Source organism: Ciona intestinalis, unplaced genomic scaffold (genome assembly GCF_000224145.3).
Source record: "Ciona intestinalis unplaced genomic scaffold, KH HT000183.1, whole genome shotgun sequence".
In the NCBI taxonomy this organism is placed as follows: domain Eukaryota; kingdom Metazoa; phylum Chordata; class Ascidiacea; order Phlebobranchia; family Cionidae; genus Ciona; species Ciona intestinalis.
In genome coordinates this window covers 13,797-38,889 of record NW_004190505.1, presented here as the reverse complement: position 1 = coordinate 38,889, position 25,093 = coordinate 13,797, and the positions used below count along the sequence as shown (strand labels likewise).

At 37.0% G+C, this 25,093-nt stretch overlaps 4 protein-coding genes across 9 annotated transcripts; 1 reads left to right on the top strand and 3 right to left on the bottom strand.

The window, feature by feature from the left end:
• Positions 1-20: 20 nt before the first annotated feature.
• Positions 21-4,244, bottom strand: LOC100176825 (xaa-Pro dipeptidase-like). The gene is made up of 11 exons (XM_002130496.4): positions 4,041-4,244; positions 3,609-3,800; positions 3,361-3,408; positions 3,244-3,302; positions 2,761-2,928; positions 1,876-2,022; positions 1,370-1,518; positions 729-913; positions 504-614; positions 346-429; positions 21-288 (listed from the first exon to the last, which is right to left on the bottom strand). Exons 1-11 carry the CDS (start codon positions 4,215-4,217, stop codon positions 130-132), a joined length of 1,479 nt encoding a protein of 492 aa, XP_002130532.1. The 5' UTR covers positions 4,218-4,244; the 3' UTR covers positions 21-129.
• Positions 4,245-5,499: 1,255 nt separating this feature from the next.
• LOC100176014 (xaa-Pro dipeptidase) lies at positions 5,500-14,298 on the bottom strand. Its single transcript, XM_018816358.2, has 12 exons — positions 14,201-14,298; positions 13,730-13,910; positions 13,157-13,348; positions 12,861-12,908; positions 12,084-12,145; positions 11,283-11,450; positions 8,382-8,528; positions 7,830-7,978; positions 7,436-7,620; positions 6,752-6,862; positions 6,267-6,350; positions 5,500-6,078 (listed from the first exon to the last, which is right to left on the bottom strand). The coding sequence occupies exons 1-12, from the start codon at positions 14,218-14,220 to the stop codon at positions 5,920-5,922; spliced, it is 1,506 nt and encodes a 501-aa protein (XP_018671903.1). The 5' UTR covers positions 14,221-14,298; the 3' UTR covers positions 5,500-5,919.
• On the bottom strand, positions 14,250-18,620 carry LOC100179949 (centromere protein T). 6 transcript variants are annotated; one of them, XM_002129940.4, is made up of 13 exons: positions 18,357-18,620; positions 18,011-18,178; positions 17,705-17,767; positions 17,553-17,645; positions 17,222-17,302; positions 17,043-17,126; positions 16,871-16,917; positions 16,672-16,779; positions 16,285-16,602; positions 15,735-15,849; positions 15,296-15,418; positions 14,840-14,971; positions 14,250-14,573 (listed from the first exon to the last, which is right to left on the bottom strand). In XM_002129940.4, the coding sequence occupies exons 1-13, from the start codon at positions 18,530-18,532 to the stop codon at positions 14,456-14,458; spliced, it is 1,626 nt and encodes a 541-aa protein (XP_002129976.1). In that variant the 5' UTR covers positions 18,533-18,620; the 3' UTR covers positions 14,250-14,455. The 6 variants fall into 6 exon arrangements, with proteins under 6 accessions (XP_002129976.1, XP_026695074.1, XP_026695075.1 ...); XM_026839273.1 differs by having other exon boundaries at positions 14,251-14,573; positions 16,285-16,605; XM_026839274.1 differs by having other exon boundaries at positions 14,251-14,573; positions 16,285-16,599.
• A 391-nt stretch (positions 18,621-19,011) lies between these two features.
• Positions 19,012-24,993, top strand: LOC100186221 (histone-lysine N-methyltransferase PRDM9-like). Its single transcript, XM_002130272.4, has 12 exons — positions 19,012-19,050; positions 19,202-19,452; positions 19,738-19,893; positions 20,194-20,234; positions 20,298-20,376; positions 20,431-20,483; positions 20,835-20,919; positions 21,165-21,250; positions 21,634-21,834; positions 22,183-22,268; positions 22,745-22,959; positions 24,025-24,993. The coding sequence occupies exons 2-12, from the start codon at positions 19,221-19,223 to the stop codon at positions 24,627-24,629; spliced, it is 1,839 nt and encodes a 612-aa protein (XP_002130308.1). The 5' UTR covers positions 19,012-19,050; positions 19,202-19,220; the 3' UTR covers positions 24,630-24,993.
• The last annotated feature ends 100 nt before the right edge of the window (positions 24,994-25,093 follow it).

Genomic DNA, 25,093 nt, shown 5'->3' with positions numbered 1-25,093 from the left:
TGATTTTGAACTCGAATTACGAAGCAGTGCTGCCAGTCAATTATCGAGTGAGTAAAATCAATGGAATTAAAAGCAGTGTTGCCAGACGAATTGCAAGTTTTTCCAGTGTTGTCAGGTGTAAGGTTGTTATTATTGCGTAACACTGGGTAGCAAGGTGCCAGCCAATGATACGTCTTCGTTTTCCCGCCCTTCACGCATGAGTTGTTCGATTGCATCGACGTCACGTGGTAAATGAGACAAAACTTCAATGCCTTCTGACTTCACGGTGACGATGTCCTCGATGCGAACCTGACGTCGTAAAACCTTACGTCATACATCGTGATGTCATATTTTACCACAACTTACCCCACCAAAGTTCATGAAATGTTGTAGTCGCGTGACGTCAATAAACTTTGCAAACTCTGGATTTTTCAATGCGTCTTCTATTAACTATAGAACAAACATATGTGACGTCATCTTTCAATTATTGCGTCATAACCGAGTGACACGTCATCTTCACTTACCGGCTTATGGAAGTAAAGACCTGGTTCAACAGTGATCACCATTCCAGCTTTCATTGGGCGGGTGGTTTGTAATCGATTAAGTGAATACTCGGTTCGACGTGGTGGTCCTCCCTGTTGCATGGAGTGGATTCATGTAACGTCGATTAAGTAGAAACGAAGATTTTCAGAAATGACCAACATGAACCAGTTAAGGAAATGATTAAAAACAATGGAATATAAACCCACCTTGGGGTAACCCCCCACGTCGACAAGATTCAGTCCCACAAAATGGCCGACGCCAAAGGGCATAAACACCCCGCCCACACGGGATTGTGACATCACGTCTACGTCACCATGCAACACACCAAGTTTAACCAATCCTTTCAAGACGATCTTTTCCGCCATCAAGTGGAGGTCCACCAACCCTACGCCTGTGACGTAACACTGCATCACATGACTGAATAGACGCAACTTATTTTTAACTCGCGCGGCAGTAACTTATTATAGTGAGTGTATATGAAACAGAACACCCATGTTACAATGTCTGCCATTACCCCTCCATGCAAATATTCTTTATTCAGAACCAAATATGCAACAAAAGAAAATGAAACATGCCCCATTCTGCTCCACCATAATGTCCCATCATGCCCCACTATAATGTCCCACCCTGCCCCACCATACTGTCCCATCCTGCCCCACCATTTTGTCCCATACTACCCCACCATACTGTCCCATCCTGCCCCATCATTTTGGCCCATCCTGCCCCACCATTTTATCTCATTGTGCCCCACCATAATGTCTCATCCTGCTCACCATTTTGTCCCATCCTGCCCCAGCATTTAGTCCCAACCTGCCCCATCATATTATATAACGTTAGAACAACCCACCAGGCCGCATGACTGCCTTCACCGCCATGTTCGCCTCCAACACGATATTGTAGATCGCCTTCTGGTCTTCTGTGAATTTTCCATTGGCGGGAAAAGTGTTTGTGATGTCACTACCATAACAACAATATTCCCCGCTCATATCGAACAAACTGTGACGTCATAAAAGGGTATTGTTACTTATGAGTTACCTGGAGGGCTGAAATAATGGCGTGTTTAAGCCATAAAGCTCACAAAGGACATTGTACGGATGCATATAATATAATATAGTGATTTCTCCCTTCGAATACGAAATACGAAAAATCAGATAAATTAAAACAACAAAGAGAAGGGAATTAGCAGCAAAACGACAATCGTTAAAATATAGTTTACAGATAAAACTACTTTAGGAAAAGTGTTAAATTAAAGAACGGTTGCCGAACCCAGTGAATACTCATAGTTCCCATTTAGAATATGAAAAATGTGACGTTATACAGAAGGTATGTGACGTAACAAACAACTATTCTCACCATAGCGTCCCATCTTCGATAACATGATCATTGGGATACGTGGCTCTACCGTAGTTCATGATGGCACACCTGGGACCTGACGATGCAACGCAGTCGTAGAATACGTGCCTACCACCACCGTGGGTTTGGACCAAGTGTCGGAAAAGACTGGAAAAGATAATTGTTTATACGGCAACACTGTACAAATATGCCCGGCAACACTGTACAAATACACCTGGCAACACTGTACAAATACACCTGGTAACACTGTACAAATACACCGGGCAACACTGTACAAATACACCTGGCAACACTGTACAAATACACCTGGTAACACTGTACAAATACACCTGGCAACACTGTACAAATACACCCAGCAACACTGTACAAATACACCTAGCAACACTGTACAAATACACCTAGAAACACTGTACAAATACACCTAGCAACACTGTACAAATACACCTAGCAACACTGTACAAATACACCCGGCAACACTGTACAAATACACCTGGTAACACTGTACAAATACACCTGGCAACACTGTACAAATACACCCGGCAACACTGTACAAATACACCTAGCAACACTGTACAAATACACCTGGCAACACTGTACAAATACACCCGGCAACACTGTACAAATACACCTGGTAACACTGTACAAATACACCTGGCAACAATGTACAAATACATCTGGCAACACTGTACAAATACACCTGGCAACACTGTACAAATACACCCGGCAACACTGTACAAATACACCCGGCAACACTGTACAAATACACCCGGCAACACTGTACAAATACACCCGGCAACACTGTACAAATACACCCGGCAACACTGTACAAATACACCCGGCAACACTGTACAAATACACCCGGCAACACTGTACAAATACACCCACCTTTCAGCCTGGTATTCCATCCACCCCGGCCGTATACGTCGCATGATCTCTTTATGCGCTTCGCTACTGACGCGACTGACGTATCTAATAATGTCGATTTCTTCCTTCGATTTGATCACCCGACATTCACTGATCACCGGCTGTAACGATTCGGTGTCCACCTTGAAACTGAGGGTATATTGTTAGTTGTTGCAGCTAAAGTTGTGAACAAAGACATTCAACACGGCTGTTACGTTTTATACACCTGGTGCCTGCTTATGAGTTATACTACGTATGTAACGTGGTGGGTAATTCTTTCCTGTATAATTGACAATCGGGACAACCCTTTAATGACCACCGAGTCGTAGTTGGTTAGTTACATACTTGCCCGTGGTAGCGACAACGCGGCCATCGAACCCTAAACTGTTAAGTAGAAGCATGCTCCTAACCAACTACGACCGGGCATTTGTTTACTATGAATAAGCGGGCGCAACAACGTAATACCTGCTGCAAATAGATCCGGCAATTCCCAAACCTTCACGATCGGATATTAATCCGCGTTCCTACATTCACGGAACCATAACAACCACGATTGTTACGTCACAAATCTCATTTACTTACCAGTGTTAAAATAACGCGTGCCCCCATCGAACGTAGAACGGCAACCATCTGTAAATAATACCAAAGACGTCATAATGCGGAATATCTACATCGCTGCTACTATGACGTCATATAATGTAACACGTCACGGTGAATACGACGTGATATTCAATAAAAATATTTTTTTAGTAAATTTCATTTTTTCTTGTGTAACCTCCACGTCACTGTATATATGACGTCATAAACCATTAAAGTTAAAAAGTGCTTACGTCATTAACAAACATGACGTCATCAACCCGATATTTAGCTTGGAAGTGACTTGGTGGAAATATCTCCCCCATCCACACCCGGTATTCAACAGGCAGCTTTGGTACGAAGAGAACGGATCTGCCGGATGTGACGTCAATCGCACCGAAGCAGTCTGGTTCGCTGACACCAAAACACCATTGGAAGAAGGATTCCTGTGGAAGGGGGTGGGGGTGGGGTGACACGATATATATCTAATTAATCTTTTCGAGTACGATAGCGAAAATAAGATTAATAATTACAACGAAGAGAAGGAAATTAGCATCAAAAAAACATTCGGTAAAACACGCTCGGGTGAAAAGTACTTGAGTGTCAAACGTTTCGGTTGATGTATATCGTATTTAGAGGGGAAATTCCCCGCCACGCACGTTAATTGTACGTCATAATAGCAATACCTGTCTGAATGTGATGTCACGATCGGTAGAATCTTGCTGTTGTTGTTGCCCTCCTTGGAGTAAAACAATGGAATGTTCTGGAACATCGATTGTTCGTACTTTGTTGCATAATCGCTTACGATTGTCGGCGAATAAACTCATGGGAACGGACAACGTGTTTGCGCCAAGCTTGAACATTCTGTTGGAACAACTAAAGAAGAATTAAATAAATGTAACTTTCTTAATATCGGGATAACGACAGTCGTTATAACACCGGTGTTCAGTTTCAAACACCTCGTGTCCGCTTACAAGTTACCATGTATGTAACTTTGTGAGTAATTTTTCTGTATGGCTGAGAATTTGGACAACCCATTAGTGACCACAGGGTTGGAACAATTTCCGTGAGTGTCTTGCCCAAGGACACATACGCCCACAATGTCACAGCACCAAGCTTCGTAAACATGTGCAATATATGAAGACGCGCCACTGTTTACCACGACACCGCAACATAAAAAATAAAACTGATCACACACCTTACGTAACTGCCTATATCACTTGCCAATAACTATATCGTTGTTGCTACCATTGTGGGCTGTGTCTTTTTAACCTGTAATTGCTCCAACCTAGTGGTCACTAATGGGTTGTTTAGTTCAGCCACCATACAGGCATAACTCGTAAACGAGCACGAAGTGTATATCCTACTTAAACATTATAAACTACCACAACACCGTTACTAAAATATGCATACGCGACGATGGTATATTTTTATTCAGGAAAAGAAAAAGTCAAACACTGCATAGTTTGTTGAAAATTCGCGCAAAATAGATTTGCTATAACATTACTTGTCCACACACATTATTATACGAAACCATACGTTGTAGTTCGTGGGGTAAGATGGGACATGTTTTCCTTTTTTTCTCATACCATTTAGCAGTTAACGTGGGATACAGAATTGTAAAACCGTAACCTCACGACGCTTGTTAATTGTTTAAAATACGATTGGGAAGTATTGTCACCAGGCTCCAACAGTATCCCACTTTACCCCACAGTACTACACATATATAATATTGAATAAACAACCGGGCTAAATGCAAACGTCACTGTTATTACTTTTTCTGCTCGCCTCCTGTAAGCTGTTCTTACAGTTTAGGTTAATTATTATCAATCTAATATTGGAGCGAGGTGTATGCGGACTATTGGAACTTATTTACCGATGATTGCTTTCAAACACGACATTAAGAACGGGCGTTTAGTGTCACAAAACTAATTAAGGTCACGCGCAAAAGCGCGCTGCAACTTTAGCAAATTTTTTTCTCTTTACTTTATTTTTCGCGGTTTCTGTTTCACATTCTAATCAATTCAAATAGCGCATATTATCTAAATATCCTGACCGTGTATAAATTACCAACGATTTATGGGAGTCGTGAGGATACGATTTTATAAATCTTTAAACGTTAAAAGGTGTCCCATCTTATAAGTATTCATTGCACAATTTAAAGTTTATTGCGGTTTCATGAACATGTATTTCAGTAACATATCGATGAAATACTGAATCGTAATATTTTACACATAAATGAATGAATGCAACAATCAGTAGGAGGTATTTACATCAATTTAAAATAAAATCTTTGTTGAAATGTATTTCGTTCACTTATGCAAGTGGTTTATAATTATTGTATGGCACAAGTGTCAGGTGATTGAAGCCAGTGTTGCCAGATGAATTACAGTGTTGCCAGATGAATTACAAGTTTGTCCAGTGTTGCCAGATAAATTACAAGTTTGTCCAGTGTTTCCAGAAGAATTAAAAGTTTGTTCAGTGTTTCCAGATGAATTACAAGTGTTTCCAGTGTTGCCAGATGAATTACAAGATTTTCCAGTGTTGCCAGATGTAAAGTTGTTATTATTGCTTAACACTGGGTAACAAGGTGCCAGCCAATGATACGTCTTCGCTCTCCCGTCCTTCACGCATGAGTTGTTCGATGGCATCGACGTCACGTGGCACGCACGTCAACATTTCCATCCCCTCGCTTGTTATCGCGATGTCATCTTCAATGCGAACCTGGTGTTTATATTGTCTGAATGAAATACACCTCGTGCCCGCTTACAAGATACCACGTATGTAACTTTGTGGGTAATTGTTTTCATGTATGGCTGACAGTTTAGACAACACTTTAGTGACCACTGATTCAGTAATATTATTAAAATATAGCAAACTGTATGATTACAAAACATAGAAACAATATTCACCCCTCCAAAGTTTTGAAATCTCTGTATTTCTTGTGCGTTGATGAAACACGACAATTGGGGATTGTTTAAAGCATCTTGTATGATCTATGGATTGATTAAGTTTATTCAGATATATCTGTTACTAAGCGAAAGTAGCATGGTTGAAGTAGCAAAGTGATGTAAGACAAATATTCAACTCTGGTGAAGTCTTAGCAATCAGCAGACAGAACGTTGAAATAAAACTTTTTACACTGGAAGAGACAAAAGCCCAATAAACTATAAAATATGTTTAATGTCGTGTACACGTCACCTTATCAATACCACGTGCATGGGTGAAGGCTCCTAGTCTATTTTTGCCAAAACTTGATCATTAAACATTTAGGGAAAATTTTTTTAATAAAGTTTGTAAAATACTGTGATTGTTTTACCCAAGACCCGTTAAATTTTTGGTAATTCGGAATAAAATTTGTGTAAAAAATCCCCCCATTCGGTCAACCTTCACCCACCGGCCAGTTGAAATAAATCCCGGGTTCGATGGTCAGCACCATCCCCTCCTGCATCGTACGAGCCGTGCGCAAACTTTTCAAACCTGGTTCGGTTCGGCGTGTTGGTCCTTCCTGGTAGTTAACATTGTGACATCACAATTAACAATAATAAACATTGTTTTTATAGAATTATATTTCTCTACTATTGAGCTACAAACATGTCCAATATATTAATATCGTTAAATAAACAAATATTTTTAATAATTGATAGCGATCGTAGTACACTAACATAGTTTAACGCTTGAAACATATTTTCTGCAATGCATTATAATATATGGATAATAAAAATACAATCCTTGTGTTTGTCATTTCACACCCGTAGTAAATATCATTAAAATAATAAATATCACGGGTTTACCATGTATGGTCAACCTGTGATATTTATCCTCGAAGGGCGAGGCAAGGACAGTTGTTATAACATGGGTGTTCTGTTGCATACAGCTTGCGTCCGCTTACAAGTTACCACGTATGTAACTTATTTATCCTTGCATGGCGGGGCAACGACAGTTGTTATAACACACGTGTTTTGTTTCATACACCTCATGCTCGCTTACAAGTTACCACGTATGTAACTTTGTGCGTGATTATCAATACTTTTTTGTTCCTGGCTGAAAATATATTTATTACAAACCACTACGGTCTCACCTCAGGGTATCCCCCCACATCGTGCACGTCGTGCCCCATGAAGTGTCCGAGGCCGTGGGGCATGAACACGGCACCGAGGCGAACATCCATCATGGCATCAACATCACCGTGCAACAATCCCATCTTCACTAACTCTTCAAGTTGCACACGATCGGCAAGCAGGTGCATATCAACCCATGATACACCTGTAAGGTTAAGTTCAAACAAAATCTGGGGTGGCATTGTTAAAATTACACTCATATTTATTTAATATATCGCCCGTTTTACACCTAGGTGGGTTGAAAATTTTGGACAAAACGAAGGATAAACAAGTAAATTCCATTCAAGGTAACAATTTCAGCATCTATAAAAACCTTTGGCGGTGGTTAGATACTTAACAGCTAGCATGAGTTACCCGGCTTCAAAGCCTTCTGCACGGCCCTGTTAGCTTTCAACACAGCGTTGTAGATCAACTTCTGGTCGTTCGTAAACTTTCCGTTGACGGGGTATGAACAAGTGATGTCGCTCGCGTAACAATAGTATTCCCCACCCATGTCGAATAAACTGTTGTTGGTAAACAATGGATGTATGATGTCATAACATGATATATAGTTTGAATTCTTGCATCACAAATGATGGAACCAGGACAGTATTTAGAAAGTCTCTGACAAAAAGGTTTTGACCACAGCCTACAGGTTCAAGACTCAACTTTTCTATCATTGTGGGCGTATGTGTCCTTGGGCAAGACACCTATGGTAATTGCTTCAACCCAGTGGTCACTAATGGGTTGTCCAAATTGTGAGGGTTAGAGACAACAATCACTCATAAAGTTACATACGTAGTAACTTGTAAGCGAGGAGGAGGTGTATGAAACAGAACATCCTTCTGTCGTTGGCCCCGCCATTCAAGGATAAATAAGTTACATCCATTGTACATTAAACCACCCCACTATCACACCACAACCTACCACATGTCACCATCCTGTATCAGCCGATCATTAGGAGCCCCCGCGTGCCCGTAATGTAACACAGCGCAATGGTCACCGGTCGCGCCGATACACGTGTACGCAACATGTCTGCAACCTCCGTGGGTGTATACGTGGTGCTTGAATAAGCTGCGAACAAAATTAAATAAAAAATATTAAATTTATTTCACAGAATTATTTTAGAGTAAATAGTTTTACATTCCATTTCTAACAAAGGCATCATACACAAACTATGAGCCAAATCGGTTATTTCATTTCTGGTACAAAATAATTTGTTATTTACAGATGTAGTTTTTTACATTTCTGTTTCTGGCATATATCATACACATAATGCAATCCATCATAGTTAGTTTATTTTTGGTACAACGCACAGTAATAGTTCATAATAAACACAAGTCACTACATTTAATCAAGACAAAATCAAACAAAACACAAAATCATTAAAAATTATGAAAAAAATGATTAAAGGCAACAATAATCATTATGATACAGCACTATCATTGTGACATCACAGTATCTTTGTGACATCACAATAAACTTGTCCATATTATTTCCTTGGAAGCATTGAATGTTTATAAAGTGTAGAACCAGTGGCGGAGTGAAATCGTAAAACCATTTCGCTTTTTGTGGCGTCGAGTGTCGCGAAACCCCCTAACCCGAGAATATTTGCCCAATAGAACTGAAGGGAGTCTTGTGGGATGGAATCTTTATGTTTCATGCTGGGGTCGACTACATCCACCGCACCAGAGACAAAATATTCAACTGTAGAATTAGTTTCACGAATATGTTGCAGGTTATGGTCGTGCCCACACATGTAAGTCGTTGCTTTGTATTTCTCCAGCAATGGCTTCAACTTTTCCAACAAACATTGTGTTGGACCGTGCTCTGCTATTGACCACACAGGGAAATGACCTGCTACTATGACGTAACTATCCTCGCTTTCTTTTAATGTTGTTTCTATGAATGATAGTTGGTCTTGTGCTGTAGCATCATCAATATCCCCATTAGGTTGTTCCCCTTCCTGCATAGTGTTTCCACATAAAGTAACGGTGTCAATCATCACAATCGTAACGTTGAATCCATTCCCCAACATTTGTACTTTATACCACATGTTGGGGAATACCCATCTATGAGAATGTTTGCTGTACTCAATCTGACCGGTGATGTTCCCGTAATGATCATGGTTCCCCCCCACCAAGTACCACGGGATCGACTTAAACTGATCGTCATTGAAAACATTTTCGAAAGTATTTTGGAATCTCGAGTCGAATTCATTCACCACGCCATCGTAGTAAAAGTTGTCGCCGAGTGCAAGGACAGCTTCGTAACCATCCTTCACAGAAACTTTCATTAGTTGTTTAGCGGTTGCTATCTCGAACGGTGAATAGTAAGGATAGAAAGGCAAACCCCCCCAATCTCCCATCACCACCAGTTTAAGAACATCGGCCATGGATTCATGGACAACAGATCTTGGACCTTCTTTGTAAAACTTCTTAAAATGAATTTTTCGTTGTGTAGACAACACAAACAAACTCACAAGAACAATAAAACAACTCAATTTATTCATTCTTATTTGTCCTGTATATTAACAACAAATAAATTAATATATGTCCTAAAAATAACAATATTTTTTATACCCACACAGGAATTGTCACAACTTTATTTAACTACATGCACAACACATGTTTTATGCTTAATAAGCAGCATTGTGATGTCACAGCTGCAAACAATGAACAATATGAGTTAATAATCAATCAGGCGTATAACAATGCAAGCGTCTCGTGATTGATACTTTGCACTATGACATCACAATAACCCAAAATATCTCATTGTTTATCTCTTCGAATACGAGAGAGAAGATCAAATTAATTAAAACAACGAAGAGAAGGGATATAGCAACAAATGGTAAAAACATTTAAAATAACAACTTGGCTCTGTATATCAGTAAAAGCTGTATTTATATCAAATACTAAATAGTGTTTTAATACATTAATAAGTAATTAATAGTAACATATTATGACAAATGGCACCGGGTACAAATAATAAAACACAATATAGACCAACAAAAAAACATTTAACAATAAGTTTAAAGCTATTAATCTTATTATTAATACAACAAACTACAACAACTACCTAACTATGGCTGTTGTGTAATTTTAATTGTTTCCTTCGTAAGCTGTGTGATGTCATAATGAAAACAATGAATGCTTTGTTAACACTGTACACATCTAACAATAAGTTACTACTTAAGTTTCCTGGTCTTTAAAATAATGTGCGCAACATAAAAAAAGTTTAAACCATCATGTTATAATATTAATATTTTATATCCGGCAACACTGTGCAAATACACCCGGCAACACTGTGCAAATACAACTGGCAACACTGTACAAATACACCGGGCAACACTGTACAAATACACCTGGCAACACTGTACAAATACACCTGGCAACACTGTACAAATACACCTGGCAAAACTGTACAAATACACCCGGCAACACTGTACAAATACACCTGGCAACACTGTACAAATACACCTGGCAACACTGTACAAATACACCGAGCAACACTGTACAAATACACCTGGCAACACTGTACAAATACACCTGGCAACACTGTACAAATACACCTGGCAAAACTGTACAAATACACCCAGCAACACTGTACAAATACACCTGGCAACACTGTACAAATACACCCGGCAACACTGTACAAATACACCTGGCAACACTGTACAAATACACCTGGCAACACTGTACAAATACACCCGGCAACACTGTACAAATACACCTGGCAACACTGTACAAATACACCGGGCAACACTGTACAAATACACCCGGCAACACTGTACAAATACACCCGGCAACACTGTACAAATACACCCACCTTTCAGCCTGGTATTCCATCCACCCCGGGCGTATACGTCGCATGATCTCTTTATGCGCTTCGCTACTGACGCGGTTGACGTATCGCAAAACCTCAAGTTCTTGTTCGGACTTGATCACACGGCACTCACTGATCACCGGGTGAAGCAGTTTGTTGTCAACTTTGAAACTACGAGAAAACAAAACCAAGAATCAAGTTTATATTTGAATCAGAGACTGACGAAGCCATTGAAGCAAATATTTCTCATACTTTTGGTTGGATTTGATTTTTGTCTGTTATGGTTTTGTAGCACCAGATCCTTACTGTATTTTTTTACACAAGAATCGTCCAACTCTGTGAGCACCAATTAAGGCTCAGGCCCGAAATTACAAGTTAAAACAAACCCATTGTTATGTCATAAATAAAGTACCTAGATATCTTGTTGCTTCTGTTATTAAACAATTAGACAGACAGAGTGTAATTTATAAATATTCACACAAAAAATAGTGGAACTTTAGATTAAAGACCTTAAATTAATTTAATACAATATAACGGAAGATTGGTTTTGAACTACAATGATACGACTGCTTTACCATTTTTTAAGAGGAGGGGTTCTTATTTTACAAAAAAAAAAAAATCCGAACCCCGATGACCCTCCCCCTTGTATACGCCCCTGACTCTTAGTATAACAATACCGTTAATTATATTACGCCAACGTACCCTCTATAGTTATAGCTATGTTAAACCCAAACGAGGTATTTCCATATTGTAGGCAAAATGTTGATATAATAATTGTTTCGGTTACAATATAATTCCCCTCACCTGCTAATTCCATCAAATGCTGCTTCCCTCGTGGTGAGACCACTATCGGTGTTTAATCCACTCTGTGGAATGTTTTAGTTGGTCGTTTATAAACATAGATATCTAACGTGGGTATGCAAGGCGTACATTGGAATCAATTGAGAAAACTCAAGGTATTAATCTGGGTACACACGTACACATAGTAACAAGATAATTAAAAATACCACACCAATCAAAGGCAATGCTCACACCCTGGGCTCAACAATATCTCCCCCATCCACGCTCATACAAAAACACCCTGGGCTCAACAGCAGCCTGGTTTCTAAAAGAGAGTCACCTTTATACCCTTTTTGCATGGTAAAAAGTTAAGGCGAATAACGGTCCGCATTAACTCGTCATATGATAACTCGCTAACCGCGTTATTTTGCATGGTCATTGGTTTATGCGCGTATCAACATTGAGTAAGCTTATTTTAGCGCAATGTTGTTAAATCTAGTTTATAAAATGCTGGAGGGCTTTATTTTTTCTTTTAGTTTTAATACTTTATGGTGCTATTACGAAAACCTATAAAATTAATATCCGAAAAAGATTAATCTCTTAAAAGTAAAACTGTACTTCCACCATACTTTTCTTTACTCGCATAATGCGAGTAACAACCAACCTTCTACAGCAGATGACACGCTTATGACGTTATGCGTGTAAACTTTGTTTTTGCAAGTAAATATGCGAGTACTTACGCGCATAAAAGTGACCATGCAAAAAGGGTAATAGACAACCCAACAACATTAAGAAGCTCACCAAAGTAAGTAATGTTCCAGCTTTCATTTCTTTCAAGATTGTAGCGATCTGTAGATATGTCTTGTTAATAAATTATACTCAATTGTCAGTACATCTATAAACTGCCGCAGTCTAACTCTAGATGGTAGCACCCTGGGTGTTGGGGCAAACGGGCAATACATTTAAAACTTCATATCAATATCAGACTATCATGTTGGGACCTGAGATTTAGGCCTCAGTTGGCCCATTACCCCAACACCCAGAGTGAGAGCATTAATGGTAATGGATGGAAAGGGTTTCAAATTCATCTTACTTACGTCATTAACAAACATGACGTCATCAACCCGATATTTAGCTTGGAAGTGACTTGGTGGAAATATCTCCCCCATCCACACCCGGTATTCAACAGGCAGCTTTGGTACGAAGAGAACGGATCTGCCGGATGTGACGTCAATCGCACCGAAGCAGTCTGGTTCGCTGACACCGAAACACCATTGGAAGAAGGATTCCTGTGAAAAAGGGTGCAATATGTAGTGGTGAAACTTAAGCAATGTGTTGTGCATGTTCTTATCTATGAATGCTGGGGCAACAACAGTCATTATAACACGGGTATTCTGTTTCAAACACCTCGTGCCCGCTTACTAGTTACCACGTATGTAACTTTGTGGGTGATTATTTTTTTGACAATTAAACAACCCATTAGTGACTAATGGGTTGGAACAATAGTCAATAAGTGTCTTGCCCAAGAACACATATACGCCCACAATGGTAGCAGCATCAAGCCTTAAACCCGTAAAAGAAAAAATAAAGCCCTCCAGCAACTTGACTGTGGAGATGTGGCAACTAATCTACGATACAAACACTTTAACTGTACGTCATAATAGCAATACCTGTCTGAATGTGATGTCACGATCGGTAGAATCTTGCTGTTGTTGTTGCCCTCCTTGGAGTAAAACAATGGAATGTTCTGGAACATCGATTGTTCGTAGTTTGTTGCATAACCGCTTACGATTGTCGGCGAATAAACTCATGGGAACGGACAACGTGTTTGCCCCGAGGCAAAACGCGGGTCTGGTAAAAATTGTTTTTACGTAAATTGGCATTGATAAGAACAAAATTTGTTAAGTTCTTAGATTAAAGGTTTTAATATCCTAAAGCAATTAAATTTAACGAAAAAAGAATTAGTCTAAATAAACTATATATATATAAGAATACTTCAAGTGTTGCTAAATAAACAACAAACGAAAAACAAGTTCAACCATGATGAACCAAAGATATATCTTGCAAATAACTGGCCTATCAAAAAGAAACAAAGAATTGAAGAAAACACAAGAATAAGAACAAAATACACCACAACTTACTGAGCTTTATCATGCGCCATGCTCCCACTACAACCTAACTTAACTTACACTGAAAAAACAAAATTGAGCAGCGTTAGCAATAATAGCAAAGTGCAATTAAACAAATATTTGAACAGACATTTCTTCTCTCCTGCCTTTTTCATATTTCTCTCACTTTGACAATTAAACAAGTAATGTCCGTGTTGTGAATGAAATAAATCAAAGTCAAAGTGAATGTACAATAACATGACAGTGCTGATACAGAAATATAAAGTTTCATTTCTCCTTGTTAGCAACAGAACCAGCCACAGGAATAAACAATCTTCGGTATTCCAACGGGAAATTTTCTTCAATTATTATTTGTAACGGCTTTTCATCGGTTACAAATCGTTGCCTGGAGAAAAAGCTCATTTTAGAACAAGTCTATGCAGCTGTCCTAGTTTTGTACCTATACAAACATTTTAATACTATGCAGCTAATTTGTCTAACCTTATGTGGCATATACAGCAAATACTTAACTTTATTCGTTAATTCAGGACTTTTAGCATTAAGACATACCGTTTGTTTTCTTCATTATTACGAGGGGCAAAACAGAAGATAGATTTTTTTGGGGAAAACATTGAAAAAACATGTTAGAACCAACGGTTTAAAACAACCGACCTTCTCATAACAAGTTCAATGTCGGCCATCGTGACAACCTTTCTACCGCCGTGTAACGTCATTGTTTCAATGTCATGACATAACTGTTTGAAGAACTTCTCGAAACATTCTTCAACTAAATCCATTGCTCCTCTAGATGGGGATAGAGACCAGTTAGTTTGATTTACATAAAATCTACTACAGATAATGAGTTTGTAGTGATTATGGTATTCTCCAGCACAGAATAAGCAGGCTTGCCGCTGCTACCATTGTGGGCGTATATGTCCTTGGGCAAGACATTTTACGACAATTGCTCCAACCCAGTGGTCACTAATGGGTTGTCTAAACTGTTAGCAATACAAAAAATAAGCACTCACAAAGTTAGTGATAACTCGTAAGTGGGCACAAGGTGTATGAAACAGAACACCCGTGTTGTACCAAATGTTGCCACATAAAACTTTACGATCTGCAACATACTTGGTAACTTTATTGGCACAATAATGTTGCATGATCCCATAAAGTTGTTTTCTTGAAACAGGTAAGTTCCGCTTCGTTGGTTTCTTATTCTTATGAAAGGATGTTTGGCCAGCGGTGACCAATCTGAAATCATGCCAGAATGTTAATACTTGTTTCACACATTTGAAATAATAAAAAAAAAAATATTTTCAACCTTTCATGGTTTGTGGCCCCCTTTCAGAGACATCTAACACCCGTGGCCCTCTGCTCCATCAATAAAATAACCTACATTTGTTTAAACCAATTTACGTTTGTTATTTTATTCACTATTTTGCATCAATCAACCTCTAAAATAAACAAGGCCATGGGGAGAGCTTGTGGATTTCACTATATTTGTAGTGTAGAGGATGTATAATGGGGAACATGGTTATTTTAAGTTTAAAGAGAAAAACATAAATACCTCGTCATATTTGGCACCGGTCTCTTTTTCTTGACAGAAGACTTTGTTTGTTTGCTTTTATTAAGTGATTGTGATGTCATAAGAACCTTTGTTGCATCTTGAATAGGTTTATCACCTGGTGATCAATCTTTTTTAAATGATGGAATGATTTTAGGAGTTAATTTTGGAAAAAGAATTGAATAAAAGGTTGTAGTTATAGACTGTAGAAGCATATTATGTTAGATACATGTTGGGTGGATTGCATACAATAATGATATACACACAGAACACAACATATTTCAATTTTAACTTTCATTTATAAGAAGCAGGAATGACGTTATTGTAGTTAGTACTACAGGGTATAGACACATGTTGTTTTATATGTTTGCTCCGGAAATGCAAATCCCTATTTGTTTGGTTATAATGTATACGAGTAATTCTTAACTTGTAATACTCTAATAAAAGAATTATGAATAAATGAATTTTATTGTAGTGTGTAGTGGAACATTTTGCTCATTTTGATTAGGGTTGTAAAGTTGGCGTTCAATATCTTTTTATAGCTTTTATTTACCCAAATTATCCTCATGGAAAGACCTGACAAGAAGCGGATCTTCCATGTCTTCGTCGGATGGTGAAGATGGCGGGACAACATCTTGCCAATTTGCTTCATTGTCGTCTTGATCAACTTGGTTGTCATCTTTATCGTTACCCGATGCTTGGCCATCAGCATTGAAGTCTTCGTCATGATTGTTTGTCGCCACGATAACTTGTTCCTCCATGTTTGCATCCTCCACACCCCCAATGTTACTTTGTTGATGGTCAACATTTTTAACCAATCCATCAACTTGGCTTTTCATTTCTTGAGACACATTTTCCACAGATTGATCTGCTGCTGTAAATAATTTCAATCTCAAAAACCTTGTTGTGGATATAAAAAGTTCCGTCAAATATTTAATACCATTTTCAAACTTTTCATTATTTTCCTTTTCCATGAAAACTTCTATGCTATCGTGGTTTCCCTTTTCTTTAGAAATATTTTCAACAAGTTGATCGCTATGTTGATTATCTGTTTATAAAAAGTGAACCATAGTTTTCAAGTTTCAACATATTATGTCACTATGTCAGCAGATATAAAAGTTTGGTAAAACGTATTTTACCATTTTCCTCGTTTTCATTTTCAAAGATAACTTCGTCTTGGTGTGATCTGTTGGTAGGAGTATGACATCACAAACACATTTATAAAGTAACAATATATTAGTTAGAGTATGGTTTATTTGTTTATTATAATATTTTAAACAAATATAATTTCATTTAAAATACATTACTTACTTTTCGATCTGTGAAAGTTGAGTTTTGAATGGAAGAAGTTTTTCTTTCAGTTTTTGTGAAAATGTTTCAATATATTCAGATGAACTGCAACGCGGGGGCAAGTTAGTGTGTAACAATGGGCTAGTTTAAACGATATACATAATAATATCACTGATTATTTACATAATTGTTCTACTTACTCGTTTTGTAGTTGTGTTGAATGGAATGTTGGCAATGTAGGAAGTTCTATGTTTGGTTCTAATTGAATGGAGGTATTTTCTCTGGTAATAATAGCATTATGGTATTATTTAAAAGATTAGTTTTAGTTTTATTTTAATAAACGTTAAAAAAAAAGTGTTGGCGAGTATATACGGAAAAAAATGGTAACGCCACTTTGCTGAAATATTCTTTCAAAAAAAAGTTTAAAATGCAAAAGTATAAATTATTAAACATAAAAGTGGTAGGATAAAAACATATATTTCTTTTTATTGTTGTGGAAAATACAAAGTTCGGTTAATTTAAATAACTCACCGGGTATGTAACTTCAATTTCCTTAATTTTTCGTTTAATTTTCTTCGATATTCGTTTATTGAGGTGTCTGGATTTTGTTCGTTTTCATGTCTTCTGCAATGGTTTATAAATGATTATCATTGTAGCGGGAAAAAACAACACATTACACGTACTGCGGTGGTTCAAGTTGTTTAGAGGATTCTTGGTCAACCAACTCCTGGAGCTCACTATCAGGTCTTGAAGTAAAAACATTTGTAAATGACAAAAACCTAACTATTTAACTTTTTAAACACAATAACAACGGTCAAATTAATTAAAACAATAAAGAGATAGGAAATAAAGGGGCATACGAATGAAAAATTAAAACTACCAAATGTGCTTTAAAGGTATTATATTAAATTGATTGAAACAGCATAATGAATTACCAAAAACAGCGAGAATCAAATTTAAATTAATTTATTGAATAATATTAAACTTACATTTGTACGAGGGATTCTGTTAGTTTCTTGTGTCGGTTACTTGGTTTAACAGTATTGATGACATCATGTGTTTTAATAACTGCGTGCAACGCTGTACGGGGGGTTACCAAACTTGTCTCAACAGCTACCGTGGTTTTGTCATTTTCCTGGGCGTTATCGTCGGTGCCGCTGATAAACAAACTTATTTTTATTCACTAGAAGATGTACATTGATGACTTAAATTTAATACAACATTACTAATTCAATTCAAAATAAGTATGTATATAAATTCATTTATGTTTTGTTATTGTATTAGTTCAGAACTAAATTAATAGTATTTAACTTAGTTGGTTTATTTTATAACCACCTTTGTAATGTATCTGGCTGTTCAATTGTCAGTAGTTTGGATTTTCTAGTTTTTCTACGTTCTCTTTGAATAGTTTTTTCATTGTCACCGTGCGATATTACTTGTTGAATCAAAGTTCGAGGGGTTTCGAAGTCGGAGGTGTCTTCCTTATTTAAAGATCGTTTCTTGCGCGCCATTATGCAATTATACTTTAAACAGACTTTACTAATGATAAAAATATTCAAAATAAGTTTATACGATTTAAACAAAAAGTAAATATTCTGTTTTGATTCGAATATTACGCGAAAATACTCGAGTAATTCGTAACTTTTGCAAACTGTATCAGAATTTGTTTACAAGTATTTGGAGAATCTGTACGATCTCGCATGGAAGTTTCCCCCAAATAGAAACTTAATAAATGCAAAATACTTTCGCAAAAGTGACCGAATATTTTAACCATGTTGTTGTAACTGATCACAGTGGTAACTCGCTTATTGCAAAACATTAATACACCAAACGTGTGGCTTTATTGTAAACCGTTTTAACTAGAAATTAAATGTGTGTTATTTTTATGAAATTCGTTGTTGTTTTTTTGGCGGGAAAGTTATATTCTAGAATATTTAAAACAATTTTCCGAAAATTTCGTCAAAAATTAAGTTTTTTTGGAAAAGGTCAAGAAAAATCAAAGACTAATGAAATAATATTGTCAAAATAAGTAAGTTTTGTTGTAAACAGGTTTATATTTGCCTAAATATGGATTTAATTTTGATGTTTTGTGAAAACTCACAGTGCAGCAGTGCTCTTAAATGAATTCAAATGTTGCATGAAACTCATATTCAAAAAATTTATATTTATAAATTATACAGGTCTTTCCTAAATCGGAAAATGGTTGTGGAACAAAAAATTACAAAGCAAGAACAGGAAAGAATTATTTCAGAGTTTTTTAAAAGTTGGAATGGTTTTGTCTCGGTACCAGTTGAGGATATCGTTAAAAAAGTGAAATTTCGAGTTTCGTTGAAAAATTTGTTCAAGCCTGAAGAATACGCAAAATTATGTCGGTACGAGAAAAAAAGAATTCGGAAAATTGGACGTAATTTAACGATAATGATGTATTTAGGTGGGTGAGAAAATTGTGAATATTTTGTTTGTTTTAATCCTCATGTGGCAGCAACATGCGCAAATGCCAAAATCCGGGCACATGTTGTTTGTAATCAATACTGCAACATTAGAACTTGCTAAATTCAAAGCAGCGCAAATCTGTTTTTAAAAAGCAATGCAAATCTGACTTGGAGTCTAAGTCTTAGACTACTTCTCCTAGTGTACACCAATGTTTAGTCCAAAATAAATAATCCAATATTAGACTGTTTTTGATAAATAAAGGAAATTCTGTTTCAACACCCAGGTCTTCCACTACCAAATGAAAATGAATTACGAGCAAAAATTGGTCTTCTACCTCGTGGAAGTTTGAAACAAATGGCGATATCTGACAGTGACCAAGATGTTGATGATGATGATTGGAAGCCGTGGAAACGAAGTAAAAAGAAACAAGGGATGCTGAGTAAGGATACAATGTCTATTTTGTACTTATTTTTTTAAAAAATGTATTAAATTTATAACTTAAGGGTTAAATGAATGTTGTTTGGCGGAGTAATGACATTCGCTTTAACACAGGTGTTGTTTCATACACCTTCTGCCCGCTTATGAGGGGGTAATTGTTTTCCTGTATGATTGATGATTTGGACAACCCATTAGTGACTACTGGGTTGGAACAATTGCCGATAATTGTCTTGCACAAGAACACATGTCCAAATAAATAGAAACATTTTTATTGTTTAATTATAATATTTTCACATTGTAGGTGTAACCGACATCATGAAGAGACAACAATGGTTGGCAAAGGTTTGTGAAATTAAGTTTATATTTTAAAATTAAATTTCCAAATATTAAACTTTATTGTTCTAGAAATGCCATGTTAAAAATGAAGAGCACGACGATACCATTGTTATACCGGAGGAATTCAAAGGGCCAGATTATGAAAAAGGTTGGTAACATTGTGTGTCACTTTCGAATATTCAGTAATACCAATATTAAACAGACTCTGTAGCGAGTGGAACCAAAAAAGTTGTCAAAGCAAAAACCAAACCAGAGGTACCACCATTTTATTGAACATTTTGTTGTATGTTGTCTGTAGCAGTCAATAGTCATAACTATCCAACCAGATTTTTAAACTCATTTGCCAACATGTTGTGTCGTAAGGGTGCAAACTAAGTTATGTGTTAAACTTTTGAACATTAAGAACCTTTTTAATTAATTAGTCGAATGTACTAATGTAATATAATTTGGCTTTGCTTGCTTGTATGTATAACACATTGCAGCAACTATTACCATTGTAACTGGGTGTTATTTAACACATGCTATTTCCCTCTGTCACAAAATATAGGATGAGATGTCACCTTTAACATACATTCTACAAGTATTCAGTGTTTATTTATGTTTCAGCTTGCTGTGGATAGATACCCAAAGAGAGACTTACGACTTGTCAAGTATAAATACCCAAGCGATTATAAAGAAGATGATTTTCTATGTATGTTTGTTATCATAGGTTATCTTTTAGATTTTCTTTGCACCAAAAAACATGTTATTACATATTCAATAAATGCAATATCACTTATATAGTCTGTTACCTGTATGTACCCAGGTTATTCCCATTGGGTATCACATTCACAGTATCACAATGACATACTCCCGTGACCCCGTACTCATGTGAGTCATGTTGGGCACCGATTTGTATAATGAATACGATATTGTTAAACATATAATTCTTTCTAGATTGCGACGACTGCGACAAACTATATCTTGGTGATTGTGAAGTGCATGGACCTTACAAACCAGCTCCAGATGCTGTTGTTAAAAAAGTATATTGGGCTTATGAAATTTTGTTTGCTTCTTGGTGCAAATTAGCCAAAGTTAAACTGGCTATTGCATGAATATTAAGTATTTCGTAAGACATTAGCTGGATTTTCCGATCACCAATATTTGTCAACCTTTCATGGTTTGTGACCCTTTTTAAAAACACTGAACACCTGTAGCCTCCTGCTCCATCAATAAAAAAACTAGATTTGTTTAAACTTATTTACATCTGGTATTTTATTCACAACTTTGCAGCAATCGGCCCTTAAAACAAAACAAGCCTGAGCAGAGGATTGTGGTAATTTATAAGCTCAGCAACTAACCTACACTCGCTGTTAATACTTTAAATATTTGTTAAAACAGATTTAAAATTGTGTCCAATCGACAGGGTTTGATTGATCGTGCCAGAAAGACATCGCCCGATGGAATAAGCATTGCTATGTCAGGTATAAGGGCGGGTGGATTAGGTGCTTGGTGCGACAAGGGTTTCAGTAAAAACACTGTGTTTGGTCCGTATGAAGGAAAAGCTGTTCATCGAAACGATGTCGCAAAACTTTCACGACTGTTTGAGGGTGGTTACGCTTGGGAGGTATGGTTGCATTGTGTTCATAGGCACCAAACCTGGGGTCGCAGGGAGACAGGCTTAAGGTGGCTGTACACAGTATTCGGAATTTGTCCGTTTTGTCCAAATTTCGCTGCCGCGTGCGGAACTCCGTAATGGGTTTGCATACGACTTCGCAAGCGAATTTGCATGCTGTGCACAGCCACCTTAACCCTTCAATTTTTCTGCATTGTATTAATCAGTAAACAATGCAACCAATAAGTTGGATTTGTTTCACAGGATTGTGTGTCTAACTATCCCTGCCTTCCCTGTGTTTAAATGCAGTCTATGGTTTTATTATTACCTGAACATATGTTTACTTCCTTATTGTTTCAGATTTACAAAAAAGGAAAACTGTCCCATTACATTGATGGTGAAGACACCAAGCAAAGTAACTGGATGAGATATATTAATTGTGCATGGTGTGTATGGTATACCATAAGTTTTAATTTAACTTACTACTTGAAAAGTGGTGAAACCAATTCAAGGTTTTTGTTTTGTTAACACTTTGTAAAACTAGCTGTTAAAAATACTGTAGTGTCGGTCAAATACAACTTAACTTATATAAACACCTGTGAAAAGTGGAGCAACCAATTCAAGGTTTTTGTTTTGTTAACACTTTGTAAAACTAGCTGTTAAAAATACTGTAGTGTCGGTCAAATACAACTTAACTTATATAAACACCTGTGAAAAGTGGAGCAACCAATTCAAGGTTTTTGTTTTGTTAACACTTTGTAAAACTAGCTGTTAAAAATACTGTAGTGTCGGTCAAGTACAACTGAACTTATATAAACACTTGTGAAAAGTGGTGCAGCCAATTCAAGGTTATTGTTTTGTTGACACTTTTTAACTTGTATATATATTAAACTGAAAAGTGAATATTGTTTTATTTTTCCAGTTTTGAAGAACAGCAGAATGTCATTGCGTACCAGTACCAGGGAGACATATACTACAGATTGTACAGAGACGTCACACCTGGTACTGAGCTATTGGTTTGGTATGGTGACCAGTATGCGCAAAGTTTGGGAATCCCCACTGAATACAAAACAAAATGTGTTCAACCTGAAAAAGAAACTGAAGCAGTTCGGAAATTAGAAAGGAAGATTTGTCTCGGTAATTTGTTTCTGTAAAATAATTATTATGGTTTGAGGTATAATGTTTATGTAATAGTTGAGTTTTGATCACTTAACTGAAAGTAACCTGTTTATATGTGCGGACAGTTATTATAACACGTGTGGTCTGTTATACACCCTAAGCCACTTACGAGTTACCATGTTTGTAACTTTGTGGGTAGTTGTTGAGCACGTAGGTGATCACTTAGATCCTTTTTTATTAAAAAGTTTTTCTAATATATTGACTGAAATAAAGTCAATATATATATATATATATATTTACTTAAAAATACTTTACTATCAAAACACCCCAAAATGTACCTTAAATTATTCGCTTGCACTATTTCTAGTTAACTAAGCATAATTTAACAAACCACTGTGTATAAAATCACCAAATTTACAAGCGATAAATGGTTATAACGCTTGCGAATCAAGTAATCTGTGACTTTTGGCTTTGTTTACATTGCAGTGCTATTATAAATAAATAAGAAGTAAAATAATAACTTTCCATATTTATTAATAAAAGAAAATTATAACAATTGTCAACAAACGCGGGACATTATAGTATGTGGCTTTGCACTCACTTAAACGGTAAGCCCACTATTTCCAGTCATCCGATCTTTCAAAATAGGGTGGGTTAAGAAATCCACACAATAATTGACAAACCTAGAGATAATGAATTCAAGGCTTGTCACAAGACACTTAACAATTGCTCCAACCCAGTGGTCACTAATATATGGGTTGTGCAAATTATCAGCCATACATAAAAAAATCCCATAAAATAATCACCCACAAAGTAACATACATGGTAACTCGTAAGCTGGCACGAGGTGTTAAACCCGTGTTATAACGACTGTCGTTTTCTGGCCACGCGGGATAAAGTAAGTTACATTCATTTATTAATATTATGCTAATTAGTTTAATACGTGCTCACTGTTAGAGCTTTACTCTCTTGTTTTTCGTATGAATGTAATACTCTATGATGTAATAATTATGAAATTCCCGTTTTATGTGATATATATTGTGACGTCACAGAATAAATTATTTCTGAATCATTTGTTCACAGATCAATATTTTGAATGTGAAACATGCGGAAAAGTGTTCGCCGACAAACCAACTTTGTTACGTCATGATAAGAACAAACACCCCGTCCGATCGTCCACGAACAAACACAAGTGTCCATGGTGCGAATATTCGTGTGATATTGTTCAACTCTTTGAACGACACAAACGCACTCACACTGGTGAGAAGCCGTTCAAATGCGACACTTGTGGGAAACGGTTTTCACAAAAGTGCAGCTTAAAGACCCACATCCGAATCCACACCAAGGAGCGACCTTACCCATGCGATAGATGCAACAAACGGTTTGGCCGTATTAGTAACCTGAAAACACACATCCGAGCCGTCCATGATAAAATCGCGTCGTTCGTGTGCACGGAGTGTGGGGCAAAGTTTGGGCGTGGGACGAATCTAACCACGCACATGCGAACCCACACCGGTGAAAAACCTTATCAATGCAAAGAATGTTCCGCGAAGTTCGCGGTCTTATCGAGTTTACGCCAACACGTCATAATAATCCACACAAAGGAATATCCGCACCGATGCGCGATTTGCGCGAAAGGATTCTTGACACCCGGTGAACTACGGAAACATAAAGAGAAATTCCATTAAATATTTTGTAACAGTGCGTAATTATGACGTCACTATGTAAATAACAAGGTACATTATGACGTCATAAATACGATGTTTATTGTTTTTATTAGAGTTGTTGTTGTTGCCGAGTTCGCCGATGTTTTTGACAAATCGACTTTTCTTTGTTTTTATTTTTGTTGCAAAATAAAAAAGTTAAAACAGAAAGAATTTGTTGTATTTGGAAAATAAGTTCGATAATTTTATAAGTTTAGCAAGAAGGCGTTGCCGTGGTCGCGAGATATTTTAAATCCAAGTTTAAACCCTTGTTATTTGGATTAACTTAAGTTCCGTAAGTTTCAGTCTGATATTTCATCAACTATTGAAATATTCCTCACGTCTCAATGATATACCCAATGTTAATTATTTGTGTGAAAAGTCGGACGTTTGTGTTGGAAAATAACTTAAACGAAGGATAAAAACGTTCTTCCTTTACAAGTCCAGCC